At 36.3% G+C, this 13590-nt stretch overlaps 1 protein-coding gene across 2 annotated transcripts in view; it reads right to left on the reverse strand.

Annotated features, from left to right (window-relative positions):
* The window catches only part of LOC309619624 (A disintegrin and metallopeptidase domain 3-like), a 108070-nt gene that overhangs the window by 43052 nt on the left and 51428 nt on the right, over positions 1-13590 (reverse strand). For both annotated transcript variants that reach the window (XM_082374997.1, XM_082374998.1), the window contains exon 11: positions 4696-4835. In XM_082374997.1, the coding sequence (XP_082231123.1) occupies positions 4696-4835 (140 nt within the window). The remainder of the gene's footprint in view (positions 1-4695; positions 4836-13590) is intronic.

A 13590-nucleotide genomic window follows, 5' to 3' on the forward strand; every position in this document is an offset into this window, starting at 1 on the left:
ACTATTATTAAGAAAATGAAACATACTAGGAATAATATGGAAAAATGAAGGAATAAACAATGGTGGACTGTGTTAATTAAAAGTCAGAATTATTTGTACTTTGGTAACAAAATTAATTAATTAAAATATCTCAACACTGAGTATATAGAATGTATAAATCCTAGATTCTTTTTATTTTGATATTTCTATCTTTCTAAGTGCACTGTTTAATGGGCTTTTGTTTAAATTTGTAACAATCTCTGTGAGATTAGAGAAATGATACAAAAGTACGAAAACCAAATTTTGTTTCCTGAAACGGTTGAGTAAGTTGCCAACGGGAGATCCTGATTACTCTAAATATTTTAATGTATAACTCTTACATAGAAATGAATGCTCTGAAATCACACCTTCAGTATCAAGAAATAATGATACGGTGCTAAAATCTAATCCTCACATCACATTTAAATTTCCCCTTCATCACAGTATTGGCACTTTATAGCAAAAAGGATCCAGTTCAAAATCAACCACTGCATTTAGTTCTCATGTCTCCTTAGCTTAGTTGATTACATTTTTCGTTGAATTTCATGACATTGAAAAGTTTTATAATTACAGGCTGAGTATTTGGTAAAATGTCGCTCAGTTTGGGTTTATGAAATGTTTCCCCATAGTTAAGACTGAGGTTATGCCTCTTGCCAACCTCATCACAGAAGCGTTGCTGACTCTGTCGGCTCCATTGCAGCCTAACAGACAGCACATGATTTCAACTTGTTATATTTTTGGTAAAAGTCACTTTGATCAGTTGATTAAGGTGTGTCTGTCAGTCTTCACTCTAACATTTCTTTCCTTCCTTATCACTTAATAATTATTTGGAGAGAAGTTTTATGTAAAATCTCATTTCTAATCACATTTTCAATTCATTCATGTATTTACATGAATATGGAATCATATCTTCCTATTACACTCAGTGGGTTATAATCCATTACGAACATTACAAATGACTTTCAAATTGTCCCAGATTTGCCTATGGGGAGCCCCTTTCAAACTGCTTTGTGTCCCTGTGACAAATCTCCATAATTCTTTGGACACCTCCTTATACTCAGACACAAATGTCCCAGGCTTGTTTGCTTTTGTCTGTCTTAGCCCGGGAATCAGGTATATGATGTCTCCAACTTTGTTCTTCTTTCTCAAGATTGCTATGGCTATTCAGGGTCTTTTGCTATCAAGAACTGCCTGCTTGTTATAGCTCCATGAAAGCCAGGAACACAAGCTCCCCTGCCACTAGGGCTACATGATCAACAGGTGTCTCCAAGGCAGCAGCCACAAAAAATAGTGCACCAGGCACCTGTAGAAGCTCCTCTATGGAAGATACTGGCAATCTAGGGTACAGCAGATAGAGAGCTCAGTGATAGCACTCGCCCTCTGCGGTCTCTGGAAAGGATCACAGTCAGTTGTTGGATTTGTGTTTAACTAGAAACCTGACTCTCATGCAGCAATTATGAAGGTAAGCTAAAAGACTTCTTTCACAGAAAGACTGCAATTCTGGTTCTAGGGTCTGTTTGCTGTGCCATGCAGGTGGCAACCAGCTGAAACACCTTCTCCGTGGGTTACCATCCTGTGGTACCCACAAGCGTAAGTCCTGCTGGCCACCCGAGCCAGGTGGTCTACACGTGTTCCCTGGCAGTAGCAACAACACTCAGGGTGCCAGACAAGGTTGTAAGGTCCTTTCTGAGAGACGCCGAGGAGCTGGAGCAAGGAAGGGGGAGGGTGAACAGTTATGCCCACTGGCCTCTGCTTGAGAGAATCACCGTTGGCCCCAAGATGTGAGCCAAACAGGAAGCATGCCCCTCAGGCAAAAGCTCCTGGACAAGTAAATGGGCCACTTTCACAGAAAATCTGGGCTGTGTTTCAGTCTGCTACCGTGCAGTGACCTGGGGTGATAGCTGGCCATGAACTACATCTCCAATCGTTACTGTTACAGCCCCAGGGGACCCAGGAACGCAAGTCCCTCTGGGCACCAGAACCGGGCCATCAAGGGGTGTGTCCTGGGCAGCAGCCAAAGAAACTAAAGCAGCAGAAGCCTGTATCTTCCCTTCTGGAGACACTGGTTCTCTGGAACATGGCAGATGGAGGCCTTGAAGATAGTTCCCATCCTCCAAGGCCTCTGAAAAAGATTACAGTACGCCTTTAGACATGGGTTTCATTAGAAGCCTGCCCCTCAGGCCACAGCTATGAAGATAAGCTAATAGGCCTCTTTCACAGAGAGACTGGGTTCTTAGGACTGCATCCTGGGGGTCGTAGCAGTTTAAGAAATCTTGTTCCATTGTTTACAGTTTTGTGGGACTTGTGAGCTTAAACCCAGCTGACTGCCAGAGCCCAGTGATCTAGAGGTGGCAACCGCAAAAACTGGGGTGCCAGAGGACGGTACAAGCTCCTTTCCCGGAGAATCCAGCAAGCTGTAGCGAGGTAGAGGGAGAGCACAAAGATGGCATCCACCAGCCGCCATCCCCAGAGAGTACCTTAGCAGGCTTCTAGATGTGTGTTCAATTAGATGCCTGACCTTCCAGCCAACACGTTAATATGAGAAAATAAGCCTCATTGCCATAAAGACTGGGTGCCTCTCAATAGACCACAGAGGTGGCAAGTGAGTTCAAGGGTTTTAAGATCTCTTTCTCGGTTCACTATAGCCTTATTTGGCTCATATGTGCAAGTCCAATCGTCTTTCACAGCTAGATGTTTGGAGGTTCGTCTCTCAGTTGCAGGTCTTACCAGTTAGGGTATCAAATAAGCGTTCAAATCCTTCACCCCTGAGAGAGACTCTCTAGGGTTGAGTTCCCTCCCGATTGTGGGTCACCTTGCTGGGGTAGGAATTATGGTGAGATTGGTTCTTAGCCTTTCCTATCCTCTTCGATGTGGGTTTCTTCTCGCTTGCCCTCTGTGTAGGCGTCTTAAGCAAGCTTTTTGGTTTTTTCTGAGGAAATTGTTTCATGTGTAGCCATAGAGTTGGCTTGTCTGAGGGAGGACAGAAGTTCAGGTTCTTCCTAACTCCTATAACCCCTGTAGGTTATAGGAACCAGAGCCCCTATAAATAATTCTTGACATCTCTCTTCCTCTCAGTCTTATGAAACTGCTGTAGATTATTATGAGAATCATTATTTACCAAATACTGTTGCCAAAGTGCTCCAGGTCTCTGCTCAAAACCTTCCAACGTGCACATTTAGCAGGAGTTAACATAAATCTTTAAGGTAAAGGGTCCAGAGATAAGAAAGGAAGCTACAAACAAACAAACAAACAGATGGAACCAGCTGGGACCAAGATGGCGAGGAATCTGATCTCCAACAGACCCTGAGTCTCATTATACACTGATTTTACTATATTAGTTTATTAAATGACACACCTACCAGTGCCCATAAATGGGCATTAAGGAACAAAAAGGATTAATAAAAGGGGGCATCCCACTCCCTCAAAATAGCCCTGCCTCTGTCCTGGTAGACTAATGCATATGCCTCCCCATAATTAGCCTCTCTCTTCCTACCTTTGTCCTTACTCTCTAAAAGTAAATCCCTCTCACCACATGGGTGAGAAGTTGATCTGTGAACTTAGTTCCTGCTTCTCCATTCCTTGCCCACTGAGGAAAGCTTGTGCTGTGTCGATGGATCTCAGCTTCGGTTTCATTACTCCGCTGCTTGAATAAAACAAAAAAAGAACTCTCCCTTGCCCAGGCAGAGAGCCTAGGGTCTATAGGACTTAATTCAGTAACAATATTACTATATTGCTGTTCTTTCTGAAATATTTAACATTCATGTTACAAAATATATTATATTATCCATACTGCATAAATCAATTAAAATGTGTTTTTTTACATTTATCATAAAATCCCAATTTCCACATCATGATTGCTTGCTCAGGCTCTTTCCTACATTTCCTATTACCTCCTGGATTTCCTCTGACTCATGGTTCCTTAGCCTCTTTGTATTTTACTTTCCTTTTTTTTTTTTTTTTAATGTCTATGCCTTTAACATTCTTCCTTATAGTTTCAGCCATTTCTTTTGTTTGTTTTATCTGTCCCCCCAAGCCCCTTTTTCCAGTCTTTTGAGCTCTTAAAATTTTTTGCTATCCAAGTATCACTTCACTTGCTTTCCCTGAAAAGTTTTCAACAAATTCTTCATATGACCAGATTTATTTCTTCTCCTTCAGGTCCTAACATAAGTTTTGCCTCATAGAAAACTTCCTAGACCACTTTATCAGAAAGTTTCTCCTCCCCATGTATTCCTTATTTATTTCCCTCCTGGCACTTATCATAAGCTGTTTAAATCTTGTTTATTCTTATTTCAACTTTTTAAGTTTCTGCCCTGATGGACTAATATAAGGTATATAGCTTTTTTCTATCTCGCTAATCATTATATGACAAACACAATACTTGTGACACAGTACATGCTTTAAAATTTTTTTGATAGAATGAATGAATTTCACCTCAAGATTCTAGTACTCCACACAAAGTCATCATCAATGACTCGATACTATAGCACTGAATATAGAACTATGAAGCACATTTTCTACAATATCCAATACTCATTCCCTTTAATAAGCTTTAAAATAACTTGTATGTATTTAATAAAAATATTCTTATTCAAGTTATATTGAGAGAAATTATTCATCAAGAAATGCAAGAAACATCTCCCAAAAGAAGACAAAGATTTGATAAAAATAACATCTTACATTGCTTCAGGATTCATTAAGCATGTAGTTCCTGGACAGTAGCAATTGTAGATGTCATTATTATATGTTAATCCCAGGTTAATTCCAAGCAACTGTGCCAAAACAACTGAAAATGCCTCTAAGGTTATCATCTTTGGATACTAAATAGAAATGGAAAACAGAATGGTTGCTTAAGTTATTTTTTCAACCCTTGGTCTTTTCATGTAATTGTGGCCATATTACCTAAATGCAAATACTAATTTAATAAACTAGTATACCAAAGATCTTAAGATTTTCTAAAGAACATTTTAAAAAGTTAAAATTTGTTATTCTTTTTGAGTAATAGTACTTTCAATCCAAATGGCATTGACAAATAACAAAATAAGATTAATTATATCATATGTTTTCATGACACATTACTGATTTAATTCTAATAAACTTAAAAAAAATTCCAAGAAGATTAATCATTGTTTCAGTAACTATATCACTTTTAATGTTAACACTTTGAAAAATACACAGATTCTTAAGGGTTTAACTGATAATCAGTTTTGATGTCAAAATAGTTTTAGGAGAGAAAATCAAACATTGTTTTCCTAAAGGCAGAATACTTGTATTAAAAAACGAAAACTTCAGCAGTAGTGATATAAGCAACACACAAAGTCCTAGTTGGTAATCAATGATGTTTTTAGCTATCTCCATAGTTTTGCCTTTTCCAGAATGTCATAGAGTTGGAATAATACAGTGTGCGGCCTTTTAAAATTGGCTTCTTTCACTAACCACTTTGCTTTTAAAATTCCTCCACGTCTTTTAATTGCATGATGGCTAATTTTTAAAATACTGAATAATATTCCCTTTTATGGATTAACTCCAGTTTCTTTATCCATTCACCGATTAACAGACATCTGGTGTGATTTCAATTTTTGGCAATTATAAATAAAGTCGCTATACATAATCATGTCTGAGGATTCTGTGGATGTAAGTTTCCAACTAATTTCTGTAAATGGTATAGAGGACAAATGCTGGATCATATGGTAAGGCAATGTTGAAGTTTATAATAAATTGCCAAATTGTCTATCACAGTGGCTGTACCATTTTGTATTCCCATCAGCATGAATGAGACTACCTGTTGCTCCAAATCCTCACAATATTTGGTATCATTAGTTTTGCATGCGAGTACAAAGCTGAATAAGAATGGTAGGTTACATTCTTGCCTTGTTCCGAATCTTAGTAGGAAGCATTTCATTTCTAAACATTAAGTTTGATGTAAGCTGTATTGTTTTCTTAGACAGTCTTTCTGAAGCTGAGGAAGTTGCTTCTATTGCCACTTTGGTGAGTTTAATCATAAATTGTGTTGGAATTGTCAAATATGTTTTCTGCATCTATCGATATAATCAAATATTTTCCATTTTAGCTTATTGATAGGATCAATTAAATTAATTGATTTTTACATGATTATCCAGCCCTAAATATCTGAAAAATTCCAGATATAAATATCAATAGGGAGATATAAAATATTATAAAAAGAAATTCTGTGGTAAAGTAAAATCAATAAACAAACATTTACTGGAGGTCTTCAAAAGTAGACTTGATCAGGCAGAAGAAAAATCAGAAATGAAGACAGGTCATTTGAGATCACTTTTTCACGGGAGTAAAAATCAAAAACAAAAACAAAATGTAGAAAAAGAGACGAGTTTATGGACTCTAATAAATAGAGCAATACATGCATTATGGGTGTCTCAGAAAGAGAAGAGAGAAAAGAAAGGAACAGAGGGCTTATTTGAGGAAATCATTGCCACAAACTTTAGAAATCTGAGGACATGCAGATTCAAGAAACTCAATGACCCCTAACTAGGAAAACCCAGAGACCTACGGAGAAAAGTATCGTAATAAAACCACTATAAGTCAAAGACAAGGGGATAAATCTTGAAATCAACAAGAGAAAATGAATTGTCAGTTATCAGGGAGGTCTCAAGGTTATTATCGGATTTCTTAGCTGAAACATTACAGCCCAGAGGCATTGGGAAAAATACATTCAAAGTGCTGAAAGAAAGAATCTGTCAATCAACAATACTGTATCCAGTAAAACTGTCCTTCAAAAAATAATGAAGACACTAAAACCTTTCCAGGAAAGCTGTGGGGGTTTATTACCAATTGACCTGATGTATAAGAAATGAGAAAGGGTGGTCTTCAAGGTTAAAAGGAAGGATGCTCGATAGCAACATAAGGCCAAAAGAAAATTATAAAATCCTCTAATGAAGGTCAATACATGGATAAATATACTAACCTATATCATCATAATTTTGGTGCATATATTCACTTTTAACTCCTGTATAGAATTTAAATGGCAGAACCCCCTCCAAACTAATATCTATTCAATAACATAAAGAGAAGGATAGAACTGTAAAGGAATAGAGTATATGTATGTAACTGAAGTGAAGTTGTTATCAGGTTTTCAGTTTAAAATTATAAAATTGAGATATTCTTAGTAATTGCATAATTAACCATAACCAAAATATCTACAATATACACAAAAGGAAAAGACAAGGGAACCAATGCATTTCACAATTTAAAAAAAATCAATGTAACACAAAGTAAGGCAGAAAGAGAAGATGAAAGGGACAAAAGTTACAGGATATAAAGAAAAAAATTAACAAAATGGCAAAAGTAAGTTCTTCCTATTAGTAATTAATTTAAATGTAAATGAATTAAACTCCTCAATTAAAAGACATGTATAGGCTAAATAGATTAAAAAACAGGATTCAACTATGTCACTTTAGATCTGAAGACTCACACAGGTTGAAAGGTTATGGATGAAAAAGCAAATAGTAACCAAAGGAGGGCTGGACATGGCTATACTAATATCAAACAAAATATACTTTAAATTCAAGAGTGTTAAAAGAGACCAGGAAGAACATTTCATAATGATAAAAGGGTCACTTCACCAAGAAGATACGTCATTTAACATTTATGCGCCAAACATTACAGCACTAAATATACGAAGCACCTCTTGACCAAACTGAAAGGCTAAATGGATAGCAACATAATAGACTTTAATACTTCACTTTGAATAGTGGACAGAACAATCTGACAAAAGATATTATGTAAATAAAGGACTTGACAACAGGATAGATTGACTGGTCTTAACTGACATGTGGAACATCCCATCCAACAACAGCAGAACTCATGTTCTTCTCAAGTGCACACAGAAATGTCTCTAAGGTAGACCACTTGTTAGGCTACAGAACAAGTCTGTCAACTTTAAAATATTGAATTTATACAAAGTATATTTTTCTGATGCTGATGGAATGAAACTACAAATTAGTAAGAAAAGGAGAACTTGAAAATCTGCAAATTTGTGGGACTCCAACAACACACTATTAAACACCAATTATTCCAAAGAAGAAATCACAAAGCAAAGTTACAAAATATGCTGAGAAAAAAGAAAATGAAAATACAATATATCCAAACTTATGGGATCCAGTAAAAGCTCTGTTAAGAGGGAAGTTTATGGCAGTAAACAAATACATTAAAAAAGAAGAAATATCTCAAATGATAAAACATGAGTTTACACATCAGAGAACTAGAAAAATAGGAACAACCTGAACTCAGAAAGATAGAAACTCAGACAGAAAGAAAGAAATAATAAAGTTCAAAGCAGGGATAAATAGAATTAGAGAAAAGAAAAAAGATTAATGTAACAAAAAGTTGATTCTTTGAAAACATCAGCATAATTGGCAAACTCTTAGCTAGATTAACTGAGAAAATAAGAGACAAGGCTCACATGACTAAAATAAAAAACAAAAAAGCATACACTACAAGTCAATACCTTTTTTATGATTAAAAATCCTCAACAAACTAGGAATGTAAGAAAACAACCTCAGGACTTCCCTGGTGGCACAGTGGTTAAGAATCCACTTGCCAACGCAGGGGACATGGGTTCGAGACCTGGTCCGGGAAGATCCCACATGCCGCAGAGCAAATAAGTCCATTTGCCACAACTACTGAGCCTGCGCTCTGGAGCCCATGAGCCACAACTACTGAGCCTGTGTGCCACAACTGCTGAAGCCCATGCACCTAGAGCCAGTACTCCGCAATAAGAGAAGCCTCTGCAATGAGAAACCCGCGAACCACAATGAAGAGTAACCCCTGCTCGCTGCAACTAGAGAAGCTTGCGTGCAGCAATGAAGACCCAACACAGCCAAAAATAAATAAATAAATAAATAAATTAAAAAAAAAAGAAAACAACCTCCACATAACACAGAGCATGGAGAAAAGAACACAACTAACATTACACTCAATGGTGAAATCCTGAATGTTTTTCTTCTAATATTATGGGGAAGGTAGGGTACTCACTCTTGCCACATCTGTTTAATATAGTACAAGAAGATCAAACCAGAGCAATTAAGCAATAAAATAAATTAAAGGCTTCTATCTTAGAAGGAAAAAAATAAAATTATTTCCATTTGCAGATGATATGGTCCCATATGTAGAAATCCACAAATATTCCACATAAAAGAAACTGTGAGAACTAATAAATGAATTCAGCAAAGTTGCAGGATACAAAATCAACACAATTGATTGTTTCCATACATTAATAATGAACAATCTGAAAAAATATAACAAAACGATTTCAGTTACAATAACAGTAAAAAGAGCAAAACACTTAGGATTGAACCTATCTAATGAGATGAAATACTTGCACATAGACCCTGCAAAACATGGCTGAAAGTAAGTACAGAAGACACAAATAAGTGGAAAGACATTCCACGATCATGGATTGAAAGGCTTAACATTGTTAAGATGTCATTACCACCCAAAGCAATCTGTAGATTCAATGAAATCTCTACCACAATCCCAATAGCATTTGGGGGGCAAGAATAGAAACAAATAATCTCAAAATTCATATGGACTCTCAAGGGACACGAATATACATAAATTTTTTGAAAAAGAAGAACAAAGTTGGAAGACTCAGATTTCCTGATTTTAAAATATATTACAAAGCTCTAGTAATCATAAGAGTGTGGTATTGGCATAAAGATATATACATTGAATACAATAGAGAGCCTATAAATAAAACATCATGTATATGGTCAAATGACCTATGACAAGGGTGCCAAGACCACAAAATGGGAAAAAGGACAGTTTCCTCAACAAGAATACTCAATGGAGAAAAGACTGTCTCTCCAAGAAATGGTGATGGGAAAATTAAGTATCCACATACAAAAGAAAGAGTAGGACCCTTATATTACACCATATACAAAAATTAACTCAAAATGGTATAAAGATCTAAATGTAAGATGGCAAACTGTGAGGAAAACATGGGGAAAAACTTCACAATATTGGGTTTGACGAAGATTTCGTGGATATGATGCAAAAATCACTGACCTCAGGGGCAGAAATAGACAAACAGGACTAAGCCAAACTTAAACCTTTGTTCTTCAAAAGGCACAATCAACGGAATGTAAAAGCAATCTACAGAAGGGAAGAAAATCTTTGCCAATCATTCACCTGATAAGGAGTTAATATTCAAAGTATAAGAACTCCTGTATTATCAAAGATTAGCAAACTGAATTCAACAATGCATTAAAAAAATCATACACCATGGTCAAGTAGGATTTATCCCAGGGGTGAAAGGATGGTTCAGTATCCACACATCAATCCGTGTGATATACCACTTTAAAAATTTCAAAAAGAAAAATGATACAATCCTCTCAACAGAGGCAGAAAAAGCCTTTGACAAAATTCAACATCCATTTATGATAAAAACTCACCACAAAGTGAGTACAGAGGGACCATACCTCAACATAATAAAGGCCATATATGACATGCCCACAGCTCAGTTGTGAAAAGCTGGAAGTATTTCCTTTATGATCAGGAACAGGATAAGGATGCCCACTCTCACTACGTTTACTCAACATAGTATTGCAAGTCCTTGCCACAGCAATCAGACAAGAAAAAGAAATTTAAAAATCCAAATTTGAAGGGAAGAAGTAAAATGGTCACACTGTTTGCAGGTGACATGATACTATATAGAGAGAATCCTGAAGACAGACCCCCAAAATTACTAGAGTTCACCAATGAATATGTTTAAGTTGCCAGATAAAAATTAATTTACAGAACTATGTTGTATTTCTGTAAACTAACAACAAACTACCTGAAAGAGAAATTAAGAAAAAAATCCATTTACAATCACATCACAAAGATTAAAATATCTACGAATAAATCTAGCTAAGGAGAAAAAAGACCTATCCTTGGAAAACCATGACACTGATGAAAGAAATTGAATACAGCTCAAATAGATGAAATGATATATTGTATTTAAAGATTCGAAGAATGAATATTGTTAAAATAACCATATAGCACAAGACAGTACAGATTCACTGCAATTCCTATCAAAATACCAATGGCATTTTTTACAGAACCAGAGTAAGCAATTCCAAAATGATTATGGAAACACAAGAGCCTGAATAGCCAAAACAATCTTGAGAAAGAAGAAAGTTGGAGGTACCACACTGCCTGATTTTAAACTTTACTACAAAGCTAAAGTAATCAAAACAGTATGGTACTGAGACAAAAACAGACCCATAGTTCACTGGCATAGAATAGAATAGAGAGCCCAGAAATGAACCCACAATTACATGGGCAATTAATCTCTGGTAAAGGAGGCAAGAATATATAATAGGGAAAAGATAGCCTCTTCAAGAAATAATGTTGGGAAAACTGGACAGCTACATGCAAACGAATCAAACTGGACTACTCTCTCACATCCTGCACAAAAATAAATTCAAAACGGTTTAAAGACTTGAATGTAAGACCTGAAAACATAAAACTTCTGGAAGGACACACAGGCAATAAGCTCTTTGACATCTTAGTAACTTTTTGTTTTTGTCTCCTTTGACAAGAAAAACAAAAGGGAAAAATAAACAAATTGGACTACATCACCCTTAAAAAGCTTCTGCAGAGTAAAGAAAACTATTAACCAAACTAACAGGACACCTACTGAATGGGAGAAGATAATTGCAAATGATATATCTGATAAGGGGTTAATATTAAAATTACACAAAGAACACACACAACTCAACACTGAAAAATCAACAACCCAATTATAATATGAGCAGAGGATCCGAATAGACATTTTTCTAAAGAAGACATACATATGGCCAACAGGCACATGAAAACATTCCTAAACATCACTAATCATCAGGGAAATGCAAATCAAAAACAGAATGAAATATCATCTCACACGTGAGAGAACTGCCATTATGAAATAACAACAACCCACAACTATTGTTGAGGATGTGGAGAAAAGGGAACTCTTGTGCATTCTTTGTGGGAATGTCAGTTCATGCTGCCACTACGGAAAACAGTACAGAGATTCCTCAAAAAATTAAAAATAAAATTACCATATGATTCAACAATTCCACTCCTTGTATTCACCATAAGAAAACAAAAGCACTAAAGGAAAAAATATATGCAGCCTTATGTTCACTGCAGCATTATTTATGATAGTCAAGGTATGGAAGCAACCTAAGTGTCCATCAATAAAAGAAGGCATAAAGAATAAATATATGTATACACACACACACACACACACACACACACACACACACACACACACAATGGAATACTACACACCATAATAAAGGACACCTTGCCATTTGAGACAACATGGATGGACCTAGAGCATATAATAGTAAGTATAACATGTCAGACAGAGAAACACAAATACTGTACAATTTTACTTATATGTGGAATCTAAAAACAAATGAAAAAGCATAACAAAGCAGAAACAGGTACGTCCCTGGTGGCACAATGGATAAGACCCTGGGCTCCCAATGCAGGGGGCCCAGTTCAATCTCTGGTCAGGGAACTAGATCCCACATGCATGCTGCAACTAAGAGTTCGAATGCCACAACTAAGGAGACTGTGTGCCACAACTAAGGAGCTGGCAAGCTGCAACTAAGGACCCTGGGGGCCACAACTAAGGAGCCCACCTGCCACAACTGAGACCCAGTGCAACCAAATAAGTAAATATTTTTTAAGAAAAGAATTATTATTAAAAAAATTGCTGAAACAGAGTTACAGATACAGAGGACAAACAGGTGGCAGCCAGAGTGGAGGGGTTTGGGGAAGGAAAGAAAAAAGTGAAATAGATTAAGAGATACAACTTCCAACTGCAAAATAAATGAGTCACAGGTATAAAATGTAGTTTGGGGAATACAGTCAATAACTATGTAATATCTTTGGTGGCATGTCATTTCTAGAGTTATTGTGGTGATCATTTTGAAGTGTATAGAAATATCGAATTACTACATTGTGTTAAAGAAACTAACATAGTGTTGTAGGTCAATTATAATTCAAAACAAACAAATAAACTCATACAAAAGAGACTAGATTCGTGGGTACTGGGAGCGGGGGTTGAGAGGAGGGGAACTGGATGAAGGCAATGCAAAGTTACAAAAAAAAAGGAACTCCTATAGCTCAACAACAAGAAAATCAAATAACCCAAATAAAAAATGGGCTTAGGTCTTGAATAAATATTTCTCCAGAGATGACATACAAAACACCAAAAAGCATATGAAAAGATGCTCAGTATCACTAGTGATCATAAAAATACAGTCAAAAACACTGTGATATCACCTCATACCCATTACGATAGCTAACAACAACAAAAATAACAACTGTTAGTGAGGATGTAATGAATAAAATATATTCTGTGAAATGCTGGTGGGATTATAAAATGGTTCAACCACTATGGACATCAGTATAATGATTCCTTATAATATTAAAATGGAAATACCATATGATCCAGCGAACCCACTTCTGGGTAAATGTACAAAGTAACTGAACTCCGCATCTCAGAGGGATATCTGCACTCCCATCTCCCATGTAAAGTGCAGCATTATTCACAATAGC

The sequence above is a fragment of the Balaenoptera borealis genome (assembly GCF_965194805.1).
Source record: "Balaenoptera borealis genome assembly, chromosome: 21".
NCBI lineage: Eukaryota > Metazoa > Chordata > Mammalia > Artiodactyla > Balaenopteridae > Balaenoptera > Balaenoptera borealis.